This window comes from Stegodyphus dumicola, chromosome 9 (genome assembly GCF_044657685.1).
Source record: "Stegodyphus dumicola isolate Sdum_Otavi_A_Nest chromosome 9, ASM4465768v1".
Classification (NCBI taxonomy): Eukaryota; Metazoa; Arthropoda; class Arachnida; order Araneae; family Eresidae; genus Stegodyphus; species Stegodyphus dumicola.
Genome location: NC_140776.1, coordinates 20494273 through 20519775, shown reverse-complemented (window position 1 = coordinate 20519775; position 25503 = coordinate 20494273). Strand labels below are relative to the sequence as shown.

The following is a 25503-nucleotide window of genomic DNA, read 5'->3' as shown; positions in this document are numbered from 1 at the left end:
CAAACAGGGTAAAAGTATCGTTTACATAGCGGAACCATACCAGGAACTTCTGTGAAGTTGTATGTATTTTGCAGAAATTTAACTTTCGGGTTGTTTATTCTTCCATCAATAAAATTCCGAGTTCCATACTCAAGGACCCCATTCCAGATATGAATTCCTGGGGTATTTACAGGATTCCTTGCCAGTGTGGTTTAATTTACATTAGCCAAACTAAGAGAGCCTTAAAATTTCGTGTCAAGGAACATGAGACATATGTTAGAAAAAAGGAAACACAGGAGTCTTCTGTTGCTCAACACTGTTGGTTCGAAAATTTCACTTTCAATTTTTCAGCTGCCAAAATTATTCAAAAAACATCTTCCATTGGCAAACTGGATTTTATAGAGGAATTTCACATTAAAAAAAATCTTTCTGTTCTAGTTAACGACCCTATTTCCAATCCATCTGTACCTTCAGTCTTTAAAGAATTTGCGTTTTAGTTCTGGTTTCATCAACATATGGCGCTAGTAGCTTATCTCCTGTACAGGCTTTCTTATCTTATCTAATCATTATATCTTATCTCGTTCATTCGCGCTTTTGCAGCTGAGAATGATATTCGGTAAAACCAACGGAACTAAACCTGTGAAAATTTGAAAATATAACGCTGATTTTTGTTGTCTGACTTCTGCATTAATATTTGTTTGGCGTGTTATTGCGTCTTAATTGTTCAGCTCCTTGTCAAATTTTAAAAAGAAGAAAAAGAAAAGAAACAGTAAAAGTACTACTTTTTCTTGTTATTATGACCGATCAAAATAAGTTCTTGATTCGTCAAGAATTGAGGTTTTCTGCTTTTGACTATAATCAGTGCAGCCTTTTTAATTTTTGGATACATATTTCACCATAATAAAACATGGACCATAGTCATTCTAATTCTTATATCAATCGCTGCTTCATTTTAAATATATGTATATTGGTAATGTCCTATCCAGTTTTATATTTATGACAAATTTCATGTGGCTTTTATTATTCATTTAGCAGTCCAAGTAAAATATCTTTTGTCTAGTTATCAGCTGCACGATGATTTGCTTCTTCCTATTCGTTTAGCAGTTCAAATAAAATATTTTTTATCTAGTTATCAGCTGAACGATGATTTGCTTCTTCCTATTCCTTTGGCAGTGCAGGTAAAATATATTTTAGCTAATTATCAGCTGAACGATGATTTGCTTCTTTCTTCTCACCATGCAAGTTCTTATAAAGAGTGTTGAATTTCCCTTTTGTGCAGCTTGTAAGTCATCTATGAAGTGATACAGATTATCTCCCATTATTTAACAAAATAGTGAAAAATGCTCTAGAAGTCGAAACATATTTTAATTTTATAGCTTGAAATCATTCTGGAAGATTAATTTCAACATCTCGCGATTTTCAGTTTCGTTTGCGCTTCCTTGAGACTTTTGTAGTTTGAATTACTTCTTCATTAATTATAATTTCTTTAGACATATTGCTCAAACTTGTTTACGAAATTCCCAGATTAAATGTAGTTTTGCTTTGGCTGCAGTAACCAAGAATATTAAAATCTTTTAACACTATTTTTCCTTTCTTTTTGGGCTTACATCTTTTAACTTGGAATTTTTCACAAATTCAGAACATAAAAAAAATTTTAAATGATTCTCCCGTTGATTTATTAAAATTTGAAAACTTTCTACTCAAAAAGAAAATTAGCATTTCTCTGTTCAATCGATCTCCTGCTTCATGGTTACAAACGTGACCAATGTCTTCCTTGCCTTTTCTTAAAAATGCCAGATAAATGCCAATCTACATTTATCACCTCATTCGAATATAATTATTGTTAATGAGCAGTAATGCTAAGAAGCAAATCATGCATTTTTTATAACTTTCTGTGAATAAAATGTGTCTGTCCCAGAGGGAAGACTTTGACTGTGAAAACCGTAAAAGCTGGGTTACAGAAATTGCACTTTCATCTCCTATTGTTGGTATTTGGGAAGGAAACTTTACTCATTTACAATGCTACTCTTCTAATGACTCATGCAAACAAAAACTCTGAAAACAGAGTTTTAGGGAGGTACAGTGATAGGGGGATTGAAAACTTTCGGTAAAACCCTTTTTATTGAAGCGCTGTATACCAAAATGATAAAGCCACGGTCCACAATACGTTAAATGGATGAACTACAAAAAGCTTTGTATCTCCCGTTGTACTGGGTCTATTGACAAAATTCAAATTGCATTTTTGATATCTCGAAAGCCCGACTTAGGATATATATTAGATTTCTATATAGCCTTGTTCTAATATAGGAATTTTGACACAAAATCGGACTTTGTCTGAAATGACATGCCCATGTTTTTCCATAATTCAATTCTACGTATCAAATTGTGCCTAAACACTAAATTTTGTAAAGTCTGATGTGAAATTTACAGAGAAATTCAAAAATTTAATTTTGCGTAGTTTTTCAAATTTGGGCCAACCATAATTCACTTAAGGAATTTCTTAATTCATAGCAACAACGCGCCAATATGTAAATTCATGTATATCTTAGAAAATTTTAAATAAAAAAATCTTTTTTTTTTTCAGGTGTGCGTACAAATACATATAGTTTAAGATGATATTAAAAATTTTATTGGTTATAATAAATTTTTTTTTCGAAAAATTTCTAAAAATTATTTAAAAACGCAAATTATAAAAATAAATCGTAAAAAATGGGTGAATTTTATTTGGAATGAACCTGAATTTCGAAATGTGAAAGGATGGATAAAATAATTTTAATAAAAAAAAAGATGTTAACAAATATATGCCAAATTCAATTAACATTGAGGAGCTAAAATTTTGAGAGCTAGTTTTTTAAAAACTATTCGTGCTATTTTTACAAAACTTGGTAGTTTGGCATAATTTCAGTCGTAATCGAAATAGGGAAAAAATTGCCATGTCATTTCAGAAAAAGTCCTATTTTGTATCAAAATACCTACATTAGAACAATGCTATAGATAAATCTGATACAATATAAGTCGCGCTTTCGAGACATGAAAAATGCAACTTGAGTTTCGCCGATTAGCCCAGTAGAACGGGAGATATAGAACTCCCGTTCTACTGGGCTAATCGGCGAATCCCTTTATTTTTTTGCGCAGTGTACATGTAGATTATTTTAACACTGAAGTATGAGTCTTTTAGCAGTCTGAGTTTAAAAAGCAGAGGAGATATGTTTAATAAACAGCAGCTTACCTTTTGATTAGTACGTATGGTTGGTTTCAAGATATCTGAACGTAATAAGCGGCTGAGTTTATTAACCAGTGAGTTTAATAAGCGATGGATACTGTATATATATATATGCATATATATGTCTCCTTGTGCAAGAATATATAAATCTCGTTTAAGTTTTATTCTTGATTTAAACTATGATATGTTCTTTCTGTGTTTTTGCTTTAATTCTCAACAAAATGTGGTTTTTATGATTAGTTTTTGCATAATAAGACGACGAAACACATTCGCTTCTAATAGCTATTGTAATTTAATCAGAAATTTATTTATTCCCCTTGAAAAGTCAATTAATTAAGTCAATTAATTGAAATAATTGTTTCAATTTTTACTTTTATTTTGTGCATTCTTCTAAAAATGGCTCACATTTAATTTAGTTCAATTATTACTTTTAATGAATTAGTCATTTTCAATAGACTATTCTTGAATTTTACTGAATCATTCCATAAAAATGGTCATACTTAATTTAATTATTTCATTAATATTCATTATTTTTGTTAATTTTCAGAATTCCTTTCCCTAGGAGATAATCCAAAAATTATTTAATAAATACTTATATATATATTATTAAATTATCGATTACAAGCCTGTACACAGGCAACAATATTATCATTAAGAAATCCGTATAATGTTTTCAAAGAAAGAATGTGAATCTCTCTAAAAGACATGAACTGTTCTCTCGCAATCACTTTATCATTAAGAGAATACGCGCATTTTTTTCAGTTGTTTATGAAAACGGTTGCAGTTCTTTTTTTAATCACTTCAAAAATATAGTACGTTGAAAATGTTAAATTCTGCTCAATGTCTGCGCGTGACTTGAGTAAATTCATTTGATAATTTAAAAAGACTACTACTTTGGACATCAGAACTTAAAGAGTAAGGAAATAATTCGGTAATCAGATATTACCTATAGCATTAAAGAATGTTCCTAGTACTTTCAAATCTACCAGTACATGTAAACAGTCACGACGTGGTGTTGAAAATTTTGAAACTCACTCTGAAATGCTATCCTTGTATATTCGGATAAAAATGCACTAGAAATGTCCACCGCTTCAGTTCCTTGTTCGGATGGAATCTGTCGATGAATGATTACACATTTACGTATACGAAAGCACATTTGCGTCTTCATAGTAAGAATAGTTTTGCACCGAAGAAGGGAGTCCAGTTAACCCGGATTTTAATATTTTGGTCTTTCAACTCTGCCTTTGTTTTAACAGGAAAATTTGTTAACTTAATTGTTTTAACTTCCGTTGTTATATTTACATTTAAACAAACAGGTTCGTAATCAACATTTTGGAAATGCATGCATAATTTATTCACGAAAAGCGATTTGGGGAAAAGTAGATGTCTGGTAATTAATACTAATCGACTTTTCATAAGGATCCTCAAAAATCTCATATTCAATTTTAATCTGAAAATTTCCGAAATTTCAGAATTTGAGCATTACAGTTTGAGCACAGCTTTACTTCTACCATAGAACTATACATGTATTTATCTCTCTTTTACTTTCTGCTCCAATGTAAAAAAGAAAGGAAACTATGCTTTCTTTCTTCGTCAACTCCCAACAAAGAATAGCTTCCAGATATCGAAATTTAGTCTTCATTCTGATAGCGATCGAGTTGCATCCTCCATTGCTCCAATCATAAATCTGTCGAGAAGGAAGAGAAGGCAATTCCATTCAATTCGAGCTTCAACAGAAGCGAGCTTATTACACCCGAAAGATAGATATTCCCTGATGATTTATTGCAGCAATAGAAACAGCGCGGCTATCGCCAAATTTACGACGAAATATTGCGAATCACTTCACACGGATACGACAAGAGTGAGAATTCGGTGTATGAAATGACGGTCATTTGGGATAAATTCCGAAACGAAAATGCGTCTGTCACGCATCGCAACAGAAAGGAACAGCTTGTTACAAAAAGTTGTTAAATTTTGAATGAGAAGTTCCAAAGAGAGAAAGTTGCAAAAACTGCATATTTTTAACGAACAACTTTTCTCCGTATTAATTATTTTCCCACTGATATACAGTGAAATTCATTTATTATTTCTCAATAATTCATAATCGTAGTGTGCATAATATACATTATGCTTAAGTGTAATACATCCATTTATGCATAACCCTTATGCATGTAACAGCGAAACGTATGAGAAAATGACTTCATAAAACCATAAAAATATTATGCATAGCCCATTATAAAAATATCTTAAGGCCTAATAAGCGATACATAAAAAAAAAAGCAACAACCTCATGATGGGTTGGAAAAGCACCAACTCAATCGATTTTGAGGGCAAACAGTTACAGGTCCCTCTTCGCCAGGATAAAAAAAAATCTGCAAGACTGCAGTATTCCTTGCTAATTTTAATCTGCAAGACTGCCCTCTTACTTGTTGTTTTGCTAATTTTTATGTTTAATTTTGGCTTGTTTCTCTTCTGTTTTGATAAGCAGAGATATTGATATAATCCTTAAAATATTGCTACGAAATACCCAGTTGCGGTAAGATAGCTTACCCGCAAAGCGGGTTTAGGTTTACCAGACAGTGGCAAGGAAAGGCAGTGTTGCCTAATTTGGCGCGAAATTGCCCATTTGCTATTAAATTGGCTATATGCCACAGACGGAGCGAGAACATTCTAGAGCGAATTCTTACCGTTTCCCGAGAATGTTCTTGAAGGCAGGTCAGAAGCTATAAATAACCTGTCTTTACGCGGTGTAGCAGTGTATCGTCAAAAACAATCGACCGAGACGGGAGCTGTAATTTAGTGCTTTGCCGTGAAGCTGTCTTCACCGTTATAGTCTGACAGCCTGAAGGCTCTCTTGCTGATTGTTTCAGAGCGTTTAACCTAGTCTTTCCAAAGACTGTAAACGTGCTTTTGGTACTGTCCTGAGTAATACTGTTGAATAAATTGTATTTTGATTTTTCATCAAATGTTGCCATCAATCACTAAAAATCCACGAACCTGTAGAACGCAACAATAATTACTGTATGGATACAATATCAAAAACATAGTTAAAAGGTTATATCATAGTTATCATCACTCTAGTAAAAAGAGCAGCTGAAAAATACCATGGAGGGATTTATGAATGCAGTATAAAATTGAGTACTTAGTAACTCTGAAATATTTTGCGAAACTAAAAATTGAAAATCTTTTCAGAATTACAATAGAAACACTGCGTAAGGATTTATTTTTACACTTTTGTAAAATATTAATAAACATTCTTATGGAATTAATAATTTACTCATCTATTTATAACATAATGAAAATTCATAATTATTTATGACTTAAAAGCTCTAGACTCAATTTTTTATTACATTAACTACATGATTTAATATTTAAATGGAATATAAACAGTTCTGATTGCCATACTGTAATAGCTAGCAAACAAATCTGAACCAGATAATATTTGTCTTCTCTTTTATTTTATATGCTGTTAAATTACCTATGTGCTCCAATATAGGCACATATATGGCCGACAAAAATGCATTTTTGTAAAAATTAAATATCCCTGGAATTGTTTATGATCAGTCAAAATTAGTGAGCCGTAAAATTATTCAAAACACGTTTTTTTGCTTTCCTCAATTTGCAATCTCCAATGAGGTGCTGACTTTTAGGGGGGGGGTGCGAATAATAATAAAGTACCTTTTTTCCCGTTCAGTTTTTTTTTTTTTTTCCTTATTACAGCCTGAGATTACAGTATTTCTACGGTATATTTTTCGCACCTTTATTTTCATGCCATATTTAGGGAAGAAATAACATCCTCGAGCAGGATTATATATATTATATGGAAAATTTTAAATATAGAATGGAAAATGTTATCAAAGCAGTATTGTTAAATATGACTGTTACTCACAGGTTAAGATGCAAGGACGTTAAGTTTTACCAACGTTTATTTGGATTTAAAACTTTGCTATCTTTTCTTATTTTCCATTTCCGGCCAGAATAAGCGCGAGGAGAATTATTTATGCTCATGAGGTTGCAAACTGTATAGGTGTTTAAGATGTGGCTTTTAGCCAAAAGAAGAGAGAGACTTCATGCTGCTCTACCACGCGCGTGCTTTTCAGTCAGTTCATGTCTGCCTTTAAGGCCAGAACTTAGTTCCCGCTGATAATGGAAGATGTACTGTAGTTTTGCATTTCGCTCACTACATACGTGTGTCAACAGGCCAATCTTTGCGTTATTGTAATCTTTGCGTCTCTGTAAAGCATCTAAGTTTACTTCTTATTTACTTAACTTACTTTATTTCTTATTTTCAAAGTTTTAGACCAAAAATGATGGTTCGTTTATCTCGAAGTGCGGGAGCGGCTGTATGCTGTGAAAAATAAAGGGTAAATTTAACCCTTCTTAGTGTTGTTGCTTTCCTACACACTCAGGAGCATAGTTTGAGTAAGCTCCTTGTTCCCATTCGCGATTAGTAAATGTTTTGAAAGGCAATTAGAAGCAGCAGCCGTTCTGACAAAGATTCAACATAAATTATTTAAGGTTTCAGTTAGTAAACGGCTCAACAGACGAAATTTTAAAATTTAAGCAACATAAAACGCTGAAGATAAGACTTGATTGACATTTAAAGTTAAAATACAGTAGTCCTCAATCGAGATATGTGGTTAAATTGCAGGGGCATGGACTTAAAATTCACTAAAGATAATTGTTAAGAACTTTAAGAAAACTGGGGTTTTAAAACACGTGGATGACTCTAAATATGATCAAATCTCCTATGATGTTGAAAATGTTCACGTCACTTGAGTTTTGGTTTCAAAAAGAAAGAAATATGCATCAGATCAAGCCGTAAAGTACATATTGCATTAATATTTTTTAATGTAAAGAATAGTAGTGTCACTGATCTCATTTCATAGTTTAATTCCATTCTTACGGTCAACTAATGATACAGTAATATTTTAATATTTAAAGTACTCACTCTTGAAGAATGAACTTTACACTCTTTTCTGAAAATTTCAAACTTTCTACAATATTATTACTATATTCTTATAAATTAATTATTTCATCGCTTAATTAAAATATCCTTTAAAATAAAACAAAATACTGATTCCTACCAACGAAAAACATTAGATTAGTTTTAGCACGTTAAAGTAAGATAACTCTATAGATATATAGTTAATAGTGAAGTAATATAAATTCTTACCTTGTTTGTGAAAGCCTAAAAGCAGCAGCAGCATACTTTTCCGCCATTGCTATTGCTACATCAAAATCTTCTATCTCTCCTGGAGCTAATAAAGTAAATTAAATTATGAAAAATTGCATTCAATTTTTCTTACCAGTCTAGTAAAACACTATTTACAAAACATAAAAAAGGATAATATGTTTTAAATATTTTTATTACTTCTAATGAAAAATCAGCTTGTCTTACAAGTCCAGCAGAAAAACTATTTAACTGTTTACGTACCATGTAAAAGAAAAATATGTTTTAAGTATTTTTGTTACTTATAATTAGCAAACTTCTTTTGAAGGTCTTCCATATTTTTTTCACATATAAATTAAACTATCTAAAAATGTTTTGAAATCTGATCGATAAATTAGTGCACTAATTTTCTGCTATGTTGTATTAAAGGCGCATAAAAAAGCGCCCTTTAGCAGAATAATATGATCCTAAAGAAAGGATACAGTGTGGTTTGCTTTTCGGAATTTTTTTCTTTTTTAAATCGATAATGTAATTTAAACTACACTAATTACTAAAATATTTTTTGCTGCATTAAAAAAGAAAACAAAATGTCTGCAGCGCACTTTTTATGGCTAAAAATTTATTTATCATGACGCTTTTATTTTGTTTGCGTATATTTTGAATAAAGTATAAACTAAGGCATTTTTATGTAATTCGTATTCTATTCGAAGTTCTTTCCTGAAGACGATTTGTACAAAAGAAATTCGGAGTGTTGATTTATTTTATCTTAACTTGGACATTTTTGTTATATTCTAATAACTATCAAACCGATGCAAACTGTGATATGACTAGCCCTCTCAGCGGTACAGGTTTTTTCCTGAAATTTAAAAGTTTCACAAAATAAAATGAATAAATAGTATTTTCTCAATTATAATTTAAAAGCGGCTCTTTAACCATTTCTCTCTGACTGTCACGCATACGTTCCAACAAGGAACGCACTCATTTCCCCCACCGGCACGCTGGCGTGCCATAGCGTTTTCTTGTTCACCCCCGGCTGTAACATATTTGTGCTAGTATCTTGGAACGTTTTAAAGATCACTAGATGGCGTCCTGTGTCAATTACGTTTAAAGTGAGTATAGTTTTAGGACCTTCAGTTTGATCACATTCTGCGTAACCTTGGTGTCAGCTATTGTGGGGAGAGAAAGCGTAATCAAACTTACCCTTTTAACTCACCATATGATGAAAACATTCGTGTTTCAAATATGCCTACGAATCCTTTTTTATTATTTTTTTCGTTACTTCATAATGTCTTTTAGGGTTACTGAGTGAAGTTCTGTTACGCTTTGCGTTGCTTTAGGGTATATTTCACGTTCTTCCCTTTTTATTTTGGAAAGCCTTGACTCCAGTTTATTATGGCGAGGAAGTGTTATTTATTAGAGGAAAGAGACACTCACATAGTAAATGAGCCAATTAATGACTTGTATGAGACTGATGATTCATTTCCTAAAGTGATATTTCTAATGATTCTGATACGAGCATTTGTGAGTGATTGAGCTCTTTTGAGTGTCTGCCTTTCAATTTACATGAGGTATTTTGTTACTGCTTTTTGTAAATAGACTTTTTTGTAATTTGTTTTAGTTAATTTTGAAGTTTATTAATGCGTTTTGTCAATTAAATCTTCATAATAATTTGAACAGCTCATACGAAAATTATTTTTAAAGCAAAAAAAAAGAGAACTATTTAATGCTAATTTTAGCGTTTATAATAGCTTAAGTAATAACCTAAAATGGTACCAAAAACTATGACGTATGACTTAAATTTCTTTTTTAATGATTTCCCCTCTTAAAGTTAGGCCTAGCGACTCAAACCCCCAGTCCTGTGGGAGCATTCTTTATGACTCTCCTTCGTCTTGAGGGAACAGGTGACAGGTGACGGAGGACGGGGACGCCTGGTGTATAACATAGGTAAAACAGGCATATATCCCACGTCCTCCACTATCTCGAAGGAACGGCTCGCCCTCTCGAAAGCTTTAGTTTGCAACTTGACTATTCCTTCCAATTCACATCCAACCCAAAATCGGATGTCTTAGCATTGGGCAAATTTTTCATGTGTAGTGAATTGGAAAATCATCTTTCTCTATGGAATTTTACGTCCAAAACGCTTAAAGGGCCCATAACGCTTAATTGCATGGAAAGAGTAATAGGACTACCGAGTTTCCGGCGTTAACGCCCACCGGTATATAAAGAGCCTCTGTAATTTCAAGAAGCTACATTTAAATTTTTTTTATTATAATCTCCGTATAACGCGCACTCAATTCTTCATGAATAAGCCTAAAAGCTATCTGAGCAACCCTCATATCTTTTGAGGTAACTTATTTGAAGATTTGTCTTAGCTTTTCGAACAATGGTATATCGCACTGATAAGCAATAAGGGGAACAATATATGTGTCTGTTAAAAGCTTGAGGGAGTAAATATTCCTCCAAAGAGGGTGGATTGTATTCAATGCACGTATCCAAAAGAATGCCATTGTAGTGCTTCGAGAAAAGGGGGATATAATTTGGGGTAAGAATGCACTTCCAACCTTAATGAATTCGTGGAATCAGGAGTTTGATGTTTTTATCTTTCTGTAGTCATCTGAAGCCGTGATTTTGAAGTGAAAATTGAGGGATTTAGTAAGTCACATTTGCTTTAGCCTTTTGAAGACGGGATGACCATTAAATTGGCCATAGAGTCCTCTGTTTGAACAATAGAGGAAATAGAAAAATTCACAATGGACGACCATTTTAAAAAGGAAAGAATTTTGCTGGCCGGGCACCTGATATTATCTGCAAATTTCTCTTAATGTGGTAAATTATGTAGCATAATATAGAATAACATAATATATCGAAGACAATAACTATCGTGTAACATTTGTTCCACAGTTTTTGCAGACACTATGCATAACAAACAATTTTCTCTTCAATTTGAAAAACTTTTTGCACAAAAAAAATTACCTAAATTTTAATACACGAGTGAACACGTTTCCCTAGTGAGGCTGGGAATTTAGTTTTAGACAAATGGAATTTGCGTTTTGAATTATGGGATTGCATACTAAATAATTTGACATTTCTATGACTTAAATTCATTCTGTTATTTTCAATAAACACTATAAAACGGTACATGATTAAATGATCTTTTTTCTTTTTTCAAATTTTTAAAACTAAAATATTCTAAAAAGCAGTTTTTAAGCGTTTGTTTTATTATGCATTAATTTTAGAAAAGAACTGAATTTTAGTTAGTAGCACTTATGTAGATGGACATTGCAGTACTAACAGTCTACAATAAAATAAAATTATTTTAATTAAACCAGTTATATTCTAACTTGCTGAAAGTTTCCTCCTTAAATAATATGTTATCAAGCAGATTTTGAATAATTATGTAAAATTAAATTTTCATTACGCCTATAGAGCATAATTTTAACAGTTCCACTGAACTTTAATTTTTAATCATTTCTATAGCTTAAGTGTTTATTTTTTTAATTATTCCCTGTATGGAAGAAAGTTCAAAGATATAGCTATATTTGATAATGCATACCAAAACAAATTTAAAATTATAAGGAGCTTTAATTTTTAATCATTTCTATAGCTTTAAGTGTTTATTTTTTTAATTATTCCCTGTACGGAAGAAAGTTCAAAGATATAGCTAAATTTGATAATATATACCAAAACAAATTTAAAATTATAAGGAGATTTAACAATAAAAAAAAAGACTGAGATGAAGACTAGTTAAATTTTAAATTGTAGAAGGAAATAATAAAATAGTTGAAATATTTTTTGACATAACATTAATATAAAGATACGAGAGAAATAATTACTGTAAGCACTTGGTAAAGACACATAGTTTTGCAGTGTAGTTTAAAATTCAAACCAAAATTTTATAAAAACGAAAGTAACGTCCTATAATATAAAGAATTGCATTTTCTTCAACGGAGGTTTGCACATTTCCCAGTAGTCTCAATCCGGAGTGGAAATGTGAAATTTTCCCTCAGTGACGAAAAGCATCTTGAAGTCTGGTCACTAATCCCTACATTTCCCTTCCTTTTAGATGCACCCCTCTGAGAATCCATTAAACTACATACAAGAATCTTTGTTGCAAAGAGGAGGTGATTTCTTAAAGGGGGGAAGCATTCGGTTCAAGATTCCCCGTCCTTTCAAGGCTTTTTCTGCTACCAAAGCCCCGGCCTCAAAAGGTTAGTTGAAATGCAGTTGATCTAGTGATCCTTTTATACGTAACTATGGCTCCCGCGAAAAGACACAGTGCTGGTTTCAAATGCAGAACCATACATTTTGCGAAAGAAATTGAATCGTGCTGCAACAAGGATGTTTGGTGTTGGCGAAAGATGGAATGGAAGATGATGATTATTTATTTACGGATCAGAGTAACATTGCTGGTGAAGATGAAACAGAATCCGATGATGTGCCTGAAGATATAACGGAAGATCAAGATGATGAACGCTTCATGCTATCCAGTAATGGAAATTTTTAAATTCATAAGTTATGTAATTTCTGCTAAATAAACAGCAGTTTGGTACACACAGAAATCCACTTTTTTATGTTTATTCCTTTTTTTTAAATCTATCATTTTTATACCCGGCGTATAAAACTCACTCGTAAATTGCAATCTTATTTTTTTGTGCTGAAAGTGCGCGTTATAAGACAGGAATATACTATATATCTCATTGCCCTTATTTGTAAACAATCACTAAGAAGGAATTGTAATGGTAAATTAACCGAAATTCAGATTGGAACTTTAATATCATCACATTTTGTAAAAGTATATTTATTGATAAATCGTCTAATGTACTTCCCGCAAAATTAAAAAAAAAAAAAGTCGACATCATCGTCACTAAGAGTTATTTAATTTTATATGCATACTTTCGTTCAAAGATTATTCAAAATACAATTTTGTTCAAGTACATTTTTTGTTTGGAGAAATGAATTTTCATTCAAATAATTGCATACGAAAAAGACAAAATGATAAAATGCAATTTATTTGCTTAATGCGACGAAATAAGTAACGAATTATTACTTATCATTTAAGAGGCTGGAAATCATTTATAACAATTACAGCCATCTAATGTAATCTCTAAACGTTTCTCTCTAATAATCGAAGCTTTATTTATTTCAGCATTAAAGTAGATACATGATGACAAATGAGAGAATATTCCGAGTAAAATCAATATATACTTTTGTTTTCTTATTTTTAATTTTAGAGAAAAAGTGTTTTAAATGATTTCTCTTAAGAATTAGAAAAAAAGTTGAAATGTTACTTGTGTAGAACGTTGCTATGGGATGCAATATATATTCTTTTTATTTTATTTTAAGCTGAATTAATGATTGGAAAAATAATTCACAAAACTATGATCATCGTCGCTAAACAAGGAAACATTTATTTTTAAAAGTTCCAATTTGTATTTCTTTTTACTCAGTAGATAATGGAATAAAAAAAAAAGAATATCATTAAACAGACATAAAACTTTATTTATTAATAAAATAATTTCGCATGATAAGAAGGGAAACTGAATTTATTCTTTCATATCTGGATTTAAATATATTTTATCTTAGATATCAACTTAGCATATTTTTATGCATTTACTTTAGATAAAAATATTTCTTACATATAAGATTTTAATGATGAGAAATAATTTTAAAAATGACGTTTATTCTATGAGAACATTGTTACGATCGTAAGGGTTTGTAATGTATTGAATGCACACTGAATCAATGATAGATCAATAAAATTTATTTCACCGAAACTAACACTTTAAGAATTCTGGAACTTTTGCCAACTATACTTGTGCAGCTTTTTTCCATATGAAGAGCACAATCCGTAGTTACCTTGGCCAGGTGGCGCTCAGTCTAGCGCGTCGCGCAGTAGCATCACAGGTCCGGGGTTCGCTCCTCGAGCTCGGCTAAGCTAACCGAGCACAGTCGTACTTTCACCTGTATGGTGCTGAAGGCTCTTGTCAACGACAGGCACAACCTTACACTACATGCCACGATGAATTTCGTGGGCTTGTGCTGATGTTACTGTCAGATATGTGAAATAACTAGTTTTGTGGATTACACGCTTCGCCTAGACAGGTGCTGGCACTACATGGCCAATGGACTCTCAGAAAAGTGCCTGGGGTTCAATTCACTTCTCCGCTTCTTGGAGAGAACTGACATCAGCCGCCACACGGGGAAGCTGGTCGTGTATTTTCTACCTACCAGTCGCTCGGGCTGCCAGTCGTAGAGGAACCTTACCCAGCAAACCCGTAAGCTACTCCCGGGCTACTAGAGCTAACTGCTCTAGGACGCCCCACACCCACTAGGTTCGTAATTTATATAACTCTGTGACCGAGACTGCCTACGTATAGATCCTAGCCAGCAGCTTGGCAAAGTTCTCTACGTCGATCCCCGGGGGGGGGACAAGTGAGATAAGTCACATACATAGTAATTAGAATGTCAAACACAAAAAAACAAAATAAAGGAAAAACCCAAATGCGTAACAGTGATCTCTCAGTAGTCTCTTTTTCGTTTCTCCATCGACAGAACAACTGACCCACTGGGTTAGGTGCTGTTTAGCCTGATGAATCCTGTCATTAGAATTAGGGGACATAGAAACTACGGCTTGGTACTGTGTTCTTTTTCAATTGAACTACGCAAAGTGAGAGATACTGAAAGAAGAACCAGAACATGGAAAGAAAGTTTATGGTGGGGACTGTTGAGACTACAGTGAAAATGCTGATGATCACTGCACAGTTGCTGTTGCGCTGAATACAACTCTGAACTGAGCTAAATTGATGTTCTGTGCAGTGTTATACAGTTTCTCTCCGGCGCCGAGAAATTTCTGGTAACTTCAGTTTCTCGAAATTCCTCTAAGGCATACATAGTTACAGTTACATAAGGCCGGAAACAGTTACAGTCACTTAAAGATCGGACCAAAATGTCGCCAAATTTGGCGACTTTTGTGGAATTTTCGCTAAATTTGGAGTCAAATTTAGTCACCAAAATCACTACCAGCTTGGCGCTATCTCGCCAAAAGGATTTATTCTTTTAACTTTTTTTTTTTTTTTTTTTTTTGTTTCCGGCGAGTGTTCGCAATCTTGAGGCCTTTCGTGTTACTTTATGCAACAAATACTACAATTTACATATAATTTCCTTAAACTTAATTACATACATACGAATTCGTAACAATATTCAAAATATAGAAAGATATTTTATAAAGGGTCTGTATTTGAAAAATGTTAGCTGCTAACCAAAAAGAGACATTTTAAATATCAAAAAGAGACATTAATAGCTCGTTGAATCTACTAAAACAACGATGTAACCAATTCTTTAATATAAACTCTGCTGCTAATATAAACTGTTAGACTAACTGTAGCATCGAGGGAGCCCTCTGGTGAGCAGTCAGAGAAATACTTCAATAAAAGCTAACTGTGATCTTGATAGGTTTTTGTCAGACTCTTGCTCTGTAATATTCTTAAAGTTAAATGCAATGTCCGTGTGTAACTTAAACCTGTTAATAAATTATTGTTACACTATAAAGGACACTTTTTATGACCCCATCCAAAATGACCCCTCTCATAGCGAGAATATTCAGATTCTTTTTGTTACATAAAAATACATATATTTATAAAACAAAAAGCATTTGAAGCAATTTTGTCAAAAAATGAAGTTGATGAATAAATTAATTTCGAATATATCTGATGCGTATTTAATATATTCTGTGTTTAGCTGGAATGGGTATGAGGTAGCTTTTCTGTTATAATTAAACGGGTTATAATTAAAATGAATTTTTTGATTGAATAATTTTTTAAAATGCACCTTGAAGGAAGCTTTTTCAGCAAGTGAATCTGGCATTCGGTAAAATGAAAAAAGCTGCTGTTTCAGAGACAGGATAATTATTTCAATTTATTTATATTTATCCTTTCCTTGAAAGTTTTATTACCAGAAACGTACATTGAGGGAGGATGTGAAAATATAAATATCGCTACTTTCATTTAAAATTTATATATGATATCATTTTCTACGCTACAAAGGAATAGTTTCGAAACCATATTTGAGAATAACACACAACTACCATGCATTACGTTTTGAAAAGGAAACTTATGCTTGAATTAATATAATTTTGCACAAATTTTATGTTAAGAATTGTTAAAACATTAAAAAAAATTATTGAATGTGGCTTTAATAATTAATTATTATAATAACTAATTTAACTAAAAATATATTAAAGTGTATTTTGAAAATAATATTTCCATTATAATTAGTTTGGGGTTTTAGTTATATTTCAGATAAGAAATATTTCTAACTGATAATTATAAAATTTTAATAATAAGTTGTTAAATATTTTAATTCATTTACGAGAATTCCGCGGAGGCTTGAGAAAATTTATCACGTGAGACATATGGTCTTTTACTGTACTTTAGTCTTCAGATGATACGCGTTGAGCAGAAACTATTTGTTAGTCATTTATAATCTGTTTTATCATCCATACACACCAAAAATGCTGTTTAATTCAAAATTATGATGTTTCTCTAACCAAATTATTATAATACGAAATTCGATTTATGAAGCATACGTACTAGTCTACAAAAAGGAAAATTCCCGGATCGAGAGTCTATTGAATACCTGTGAAGTGATATTAAGCAAAATATGATATCCGTGAAGTTGGGTCAAATAAGTAGAAGTGTGTTTAAACCACATGTCATTGTTACGAAGTTTTACATATAAGGATAATTTTAATGAAATTGTATCTAAAATTGTTATATTTTTTCTGTATAATGCAACATGAAAATCTAGAAGGAGGATACTCTGGTGGAAAAATAGGAATAGAGGGGCAAGTGTCTTGATATTGAGTATATGGCTATGTCGCTAATTTGGCGAGAAATCACCCAAAGTCGCCAAACTTGATGATATTTGGCAGTATTTGGGTCCAGTGCCTGTATCAACGTATCAAGTATTGTAATTGAATAACTATAATTCATTTCACATATAAATGTATCTGTACCCAGCTTCATATGCCTTCCAATAATTTCGAGAATCAGAAAGTGTTAGAAAATATTTCAGCGACCAATTGTTAGCTGTTCGTTGTTGTCTCTCAATTGTTAGCTGTTGTGTTGTTAGCTCTCGTGTTCTTAGCTCTCGGTTGCTGTTAGCATGAGTTCGAGATATCTCTGGATTAACTTCGCTCTTTGGATGAGCTTTGCACTGCATGGTGTTTAACGCTATTAGTAGTTTGAAGTGTAAATACTGACTGTACTCTGTGATACTATGAACTCCTGTACGAGTGTTTTTTCTGAAAATTCCAGAACTTTGAACTGTTTATTTAGATCAAATAATTTTCTTAGTCTATCTTCAGACCTGTGTGCATTCAATCTATTACTAAACCGTACGCACACATTAATATTTAACTGTATTTCGATGTGTAGATATTCATAAAATATCTTTAAAATCACATATTGTCTCAAAGAACTAATTATATTCTTACCTTCAAATTTATTATAATTCGTAATAAATTAGCTGTTATAATCGCACGAGTTATGTTGTGCTCAAGTTATGCTGAGCACTATTAAGTTAAACGAACTTCAATAAGGCATTCATTTGCATTAAAGAGAAGCCTGAGGTTTTAGGAAGAATGATGATCAAAATTCATGATAGTTACTACCAAATCAGCATTTAGCTGATACCCGATAACAGCGAGTAAAATACAGACACAGAGGAAAAAATAGTCTTTGGATCATTAGGCTGAGCGCAAGATAGTCACTCGGGGTAATGATTAATGGATAGTCTCACCTCTGGATCCCATGGGAGAGGGCTTTTCACAAAATCCTCTGGAGTTAGCCCAAAGTCGGGAGTACTGCTGTAGAGGCACGTTGTGATGATGCTGTTTTGAAGAAGGAAGTGATTATATATAAGATTATGGATATGATAACAGCACTCCTCACATTTATTTCACATAATACATTATATTAACATAATTAAGCTGTTTAAATATTGTAAAAATTTGAACATGTTATAGTTTCAGTAACTAAATTGTCATTAATGCTTAAACGTAAATATTTGTAGATCATCGTCAGCAGGCTTTACTAATGAATGGATTAGATATGCACTTTTGCAGTATCCTCACCCTGTCACGGAGCATTGCACATCATTATTATGTTATGCTTTTAAAAATACCATACCAATAACATAATTTGGTTTAGTCTATAAATTTTAAGTTTTGTTTACATTAAACAAGACAATTCTAAACGAATTGGAGCTAGTTTACTACTCTTCTGTGAGTCCTTGCTATTTCGTTTAAAAATTTCAGCATTAAGGAAGATATTTGTCAACTGAGCGTTTTTAACATCACATCTCATGTCCATGCGCATGTTTTGTGAAATATTATGTCTTTCCAACAAAAATGGAGAAAGCTTCAAGGGTTTATGTTTGAAAATTTTCTTCTGTCTTGCTTCGATTTAAAGAGAGAAAGACTAATTTATTAATATATTAATAAACTAACGTATTTTTCTTTCTGAATTAAAGAAGCTTCATGAATTTCACTTAGAAAATCAAAGGAATCAGATATTTATAAATACTTTATTGAGAACTCATCATGCCGAAACTTTAATAACTTAAATATAATTTACGTTAAAAATTACTAGGACAAACAGAAAGGTTTTAGTTTGAAAACAATATGCTAACCCGGACGGCGTTAATCAGAAAGAAACGGATACATAATCAGAAAAATCATTGGATGTAAATTACGATCTAAAAAGCTTTTGCAATATTGTATTCAATACTTTTCTTTCAATATACTTTCATCACTGCCACTTCAGTTTCTACTTCGAGAGTACAGCTGCAACATCAATCGTCTGATTCCTGTACATGACAAGTTAAGGCGAAGTTGTGTAAGAGTATGTCATTGAAGAAGCATCAATCATTGTGGTAGCTTTAAAATTCGTGATATATTGCTATGACTATGGCATTCTAGAGTTTCCTAAATTCCATATATTGATTTTCTGGACACTGCCACAATCAGGTTAGAGACGGTGATCATATTACTATTTTATTTTAATAGATCTAGTCGAGAAATAATTCTTAGGTAAATTTACCGTGCGCCTTGGATTTAAAAAGAAATTTTAAATTATTTTAATACGACTATGGTTTAAGAGATTTAAAAAGAAAGAATAATTTTGATTAGTTTTAAAGTTTTTGTGTTTCTGTTTCTGTAGATGTGTAGTATGTATAGTTTTGTATTTATCATGTCAACTGAAGTAGAAACGGATACCTTCTTTTGTTTGGACACAGTATCACATTTATAGCGAAATAATGTAACATAAAGCAAATAACTTACGAGAATTAAAATTACTCAGGACATAATTTCAAATATTTTAACTGCATTCTTTGATACTACACCTTGCGCATTTAATTGGGTGTTCTTGTGTCATTTAATTTTCTAAACAGATATTTTAAGTTAAATCCCCTTTCCTAAATTGTGTCCGTTGATACCACACGACCCTGCGAATTTAATTCGGTATTATCTTGTTAAGTATCATTTAACGTTGTAGAGACATTAGGATTTTTTTCGAAAGTAGGAGAATTGAAAAATCCTGGGTGTGGAGAGTCATCATCCATAACCCTTTTTTTAGTTCGGTCTCCACTGTAGATACATTAGGATTTTTTTCGAAAGTAGAAGAATTGAAAAATTAGCAACCTTCGCCGGGAATCGAACCACGGACCTCTGGAATACCGGCCTAGCGTACACAACCACTACAGACGATGGCACGCCAAGAAGGTGGGAGATTAAATTTAGCAATGATTAAATTTAGCAAATACCTAATAACTTTCTAAACAGATGTTTTAAGTTAAATTACCTCTCCTAAATTCTGCCCGTTGATATCACACCACCCTGCGAATTTAATTCGGTATTATCTTGTAGAGTATCATTTAATTTTCTAAACAGATGTTTTAAGTACCTTTCCTATCAAACCTCATTTCATTTCCCTGAAAGAATGTAAATTTCCAGCACTCACAGTATTCAAATTGGATAAGAAAAAAGAAGTATTTAAAGGAAAAATTTAAAGGGTGAAATCAGAGCGTGTTCTGTCTGCTTGAGGGCCATGTTGCTAAATTTAATTTTCTAGCTATTAGACGTCTGCTGTGGTGAGTTAATCTTGCCGTTAGGCTTCTTTACAGCCCACCAGCGGTCGAGTTAAAATTCCGAGTTTCGAATCCGAGTTCGGTCCGAGTTTCGAATCCCGCGGGCAGGCAGGCTGCATGGGCGTTTTCGTGTTTTCCACCAGGTGTAACATGCTAATACGAGCCAGTTTCCCTAGAAAGTCCTCCACGAAGGCATGCTTCCTTCCGTGTAGTGTCTTAGGGCAGAACACGTAAATAGTAATAGGCTTCTTCACACCGACTTCAGCCAGAGCCAGTTTGCGCAATAGTTAAAGTGTGAAGCCGTTTAATTAATTTTTAGTTAGCCATTACCTTTTGATTTAAAGCCAAAAGTTTTGGCTTTTGTAAGCAAGAGTTTGTGCTGACTGTTAAACTCGACTTGACCTAATGAAGGGTTCTATACACACTTTCTCTTGACTTTGTAGTACTTTAAAGGACTTAGTGACAATTCACTAAAAAGTCTTTCTACGTCACGTATATTTTAATGATAGCAAAGAATACACGACGTTACAATATCGTTATGGTTCATGTGATTATGACAAAGCCTCAAGGGCCATATGCCCAAGGGAAGATATGTCTTCGTGAAGGTCTTTATAAGGGAAACTGGCTCGTATACACGTTACACATGGGGAAAAACCATGAAAACGCTCATACAGACAGCCTATTCGCGGGATTCAAAACTTGGACCGAATTACTAGTGTTCAGCGACTTTACCGCTCCGCCGCCGGTGAGCCCGCTTTCTTTATGAACCGCAACACGGAATTTAGTTAAAAGTATTAGTTAATAATATCGTAAGTCTTGAACTTGAAACTCTCATGCACTATCATAGCTAATTAGTATTTATGTGATTTTGTTGCACAAATAAATTAAATGGCATGAAATATTAAATTATTCCATTTTTGTCTGATAAAATATTCCAACAAAAGTCTTTCGACTTCATTCGATGAAGTCAGAGGGCTATGCTCATATTATCACAAAAGATTTTATATGTAAGATAAAATTACTGCGTAGTCTTTATCTCATTTTTTGAATTGCCACCAACGAATTGTAAAGTTTATTCGTGATCATTTGAGTTCTGGTTTTTAATTCAATTTCTTGAAAGAAAATACATTTTAGTCATAAAAGTAACACCCAAAATAACAGCACCTATAATAAGGTAAAACTTGATATAATATAAAGCAAGAAACGGTTGACAATGAACAGATTTTTTCACTTATGTCCCATATTATAAAAGCGTACTTATCTGCACAACCAAAAAAAAAAAAATGTTGTAGTTTTTAGATTTTAACGGTTACCCAAAAGGATTTGTTGAGGTCTACGCAGGCTGCTTTTGCGAGCATTACTGCTAAGCCTCTTTTTTGTCTTTTTAGCTTTATTATTAAACATCGCTTTCTTCGCACTAGATGCGATGGATGGCTAGCAAGGAAAAAAAAATACTTTTCGCTTTTCATTATTAACTTTTACTTGTGAACTTTAGTTATTAAATATTACGTTCTTCGCACTTCGTCACATAAAATTCAGTTCAACATCACATTGGCATAACATGTTTGAAACAGCATATCTTTTTCATTCCCGATAGAGTGTTAGAGGTTATTATACCTGATTTTATATTCGCTATGTTATTTCGTTTAAAACTAGCCCAGCCGCTAGCTAAAATACCTATAATAAAAAAGGTATATAATGATTTTAATGACTTCAGCTAGTGCAATTTCACAAAAATTCAGAATATTTCTAATTAGACATCTCATGATTTTAATACATGTGTCAGGACTCGAACCACGGCCACTCGAATACGCGCCGAGCATGCTGACCACTACACTACGAAGGCATGCTAAGAAAAGCGGGAGAAACACCTTACATACTCTCCCTTTTAAAGTGCGACCGGAGCTTAGGAGACCTAATCGCCAAATCCTGGTGGTGGAGGATTATCATCCACCACCTTTTTTAGCTCGGGCGCCATTGTAGAGACATTAGCTTTCTTATGCTGAGAGACGTGAAAAATGAGCAATGTCCTCACTAGGACTCGAACCACTGGCTTCTCGAATACGCGCCGAGCGTGCTGACCACTACACCACGAAGGCATGTTAAGAAGGCAGGAGAAATACCTTATACATGTGTATTTAAATAGATCATATTAAAAAATTTAAAAAAAAGGATTCTTAAGAATCATGTTTATTGCTTTTAAATCGCTTAGTTTATAACTACATTTCGGATTAAATTTGAGAATATCTTAGGCTTTACTAAATGGCAACACGTTGGCGTGTGGAAGATAAAAGCTTTTTATTTTCGGACGCAGCATGGCGTTTACTTTCATTGAGCGGAGTTTGAAAATTAAAACTGAAAAATAAATATCTTACATTTTTCCAAATGGCAACAGTCTCACTCGCTGGAAATAGATTTATTTCAAATAGTATTGCTAATGTTCTCTTTCAGATCGTTGTGTTTGTTAATGAAAAATTCATAAACGTTTTACAGATAGGAAGTAAATAAGAAAAAAAATTAAAATTCAGACTTGAGGTTTGCACATGGTCAGGTGAAGAACTACGTTATTCAAAATTTGTTGACTCTAGGTACATTCGCTTTTAAAAATGTGAAGAACATACAAATATGTTAGAAAATGTTTCATTATATAATTTCTTTACAAATAATACAGCGATATAATATTTGGTGGCAACAATCTGAAAAGCGATTTGCCGTTAATAATGAACCAATGTATTTAGTAGAGGATTAGTTATTAATAGAAGAGACATCAAAAATGCCTATGTCAAAAATTTTACAGATTCATAAATACAGGATAAAACATATTTCATTTTTATTGTGATCATATACTGTAAAATGTGAATTCCTTTATAGAAATGTAATTATTTTTTCCTGTATGTTGTAAGTAAGATGTCGAAAGCGATTTTGCTTTATGAAAGGTATATTTTTAGATTCCGACTACATTTTTAGATTTCTGACTATTTCGAAATAAAAGTGCAATAAATATTATGTACATACATAAAAAGAATAAATGTCATTACCTTGTGTGATACTCATTTCTATTACAATTGAATAAAGAGAATGGCGAATATTTATTCGATTGCATTTCGAAATGGAGCTTTACTTCTTTAAAAAAACACTACGAAACCCATAGCTTTTAAAATAAAGATCATATAATAGATACAATGAATATCATATCAGTTTTATTTTACTTAATGATTACTTAAACTTACATTACTTTGTTTCATATTTAATAGAACGCATTTATTTTGCTTTGTGGTATTTAATACCTAGAACCTTTTAACTTGTAATAAATTTGCTATTTTTTTCGCAGTTATAATTATTTGAGCTGCGAAATAAAAATATCGAAAAAAAGGGAATGATTCCTGTGAAAGCTAATCGCAAAGAGAAATTTAATAAAATTTATTTATAATTTTTGCTTCCTATATGACATATCTTTGTGATAAAACCCTAGTTATGTAGATTTATTTTTTTTGTAAAAAAGGGGATATATTTTAAAAGATGCTTATCTTATAAAATGATTCTTTAGTTCTTTCATAAACATTGCATGTGACAATGTTTGAATTGGTCTCAAAGTAACTAAGCTTATAAAAGAGCGCAGAATTTTAATCAGATTAACTTTAATGCACTTTTATTTCACCAAAAGTAAAACAGTAAAGAGAATATCTTAGAATAATGCTAACAATAAAATACTTAATAGCTTATCTTTATGCGGCTTAATTTCTTAAAGAGAAAGATATTGAATTGTCTGGGATAATTCAATAAAATTTGGCGTATTTTTTCTAACGTAAACATTGCCAAGTACTTCTATTTGTAGTATTAACTATCTTTAGAGAACTGCAATTAAAATAAATAAAATTTACTAATTCATTATTTCAATATGTCTGTATAAAACTGTCTTTACTCACAGTAACCGAATTTCTAGACACATAAAACCTGTATTCCTGAATACAGGAAAACCTGACTGTAAAACCTGTGTTCAGGAGCGAAAGAACATATCATCATTGGCTGAGAAAATTAATTAAGGTGTTTATGAAGACGAAACTATTTAGAATATATTGCTTAGGACATATTAGACAAGAAAATAATAAAGGGCAAAATACATACTCTAAGCTTATAATGTATTTTTACCCTTCTTTCTGTGTGCCTTCGTGGTGTAACGGTAGCACACTCGGCGAGTATTCGAGAGGTCTAGTTTCGGGCCCCAACGAGAGCACTGCTTTTTTTTTCACGTCTCTAACATCAAAAGCAACCTAATGACTTTACAGTGGTGCCCGAACTTAAGTGGTGGATGATGATTCTTTACCGTCAGGATTTGGCGAATGGGTCCCATAATCCCTAGACGCCCTTTAAAAGGGGGAGTATATAAGGTATTTTCACCCTCCTTTCTGCATGCTTTCGTGGTGTAACGGTAGCACACTCGGCGTGTATTTGAGAGATACAGGTTAAAGTGCCCGTTAGAGCTCTGCACAATGTTTTCTTCTCGTGCTTCAAAAATCCTAATGAATCTACAGTGGCGCCCGAGCTAAAAGGTGGTGGATGATCATTATTCACCACCAGGATTTGGCGATTGGGTCCTCTATTCTCCATTTGCCCTTGAAAAGAAAGAATGCATAAGGTATTTTCTCCCTCCTTTCTGTAGGTCTTCGTGGTGTAGCGGTAGCATACTCGACGCGTATTTTAGAGATGTAGGTTCGAGTCCCTTCGAGGACATTGCTCATTTTTCGCGTTTCGTATTTCAAAATTCGTAATGACTCTACAAGCTCTTAGATGTATTTTGGATATTCAAAGGCATAAAAGGAATTTACGTTTGTTGAATTTACCCAATTACATTTTCCAAATCCCCCTTGACTAGACATTTAAAGATTTAAAAAATTTTTAAAATATCAAAATATGCATTAAAAATGTTAACAGCATATATTAAAAATCAGCTATTATAATTTTAAGCAGCTTAAGGTTAATA

General features: G+C 32.5%; 1 protein-coding gene across 3 annotated transcripts in view; it reads right to left on the bottom strand.

Annotated features, from left to right (window-relative positions):
- Nucleotides 1–25503, bottom strand: part of LOC118192022 (cell adhesion molecule Dscam1-like) — a 1213535-nt gene that overhangs the window by 148515 nt on the left and 1039517 nt on the right. For 2 of the 3 annotated variants that reach the window (XM_085823265.1, XM_085823266.1), the window contains exons 23-24: nucleotides 18174–18264; nucleotides 8379–8463 (exon numbers count right to left, since the gene is read on the bottom strand). In XM_085823265.1, coding sequence (XP_085679391.1) covers nucleotides 8379–8463; nucleotides 18174–18264 — 176 coding nt within the window. Of the gene's footprint in view, nucleotides 1–8377; nucleotides 8464–18173; nucleotides 18265–25503 lie in introns of those variants that run through there. The other variant, XM_085823267.1, reaches the window with a different exon arrangement.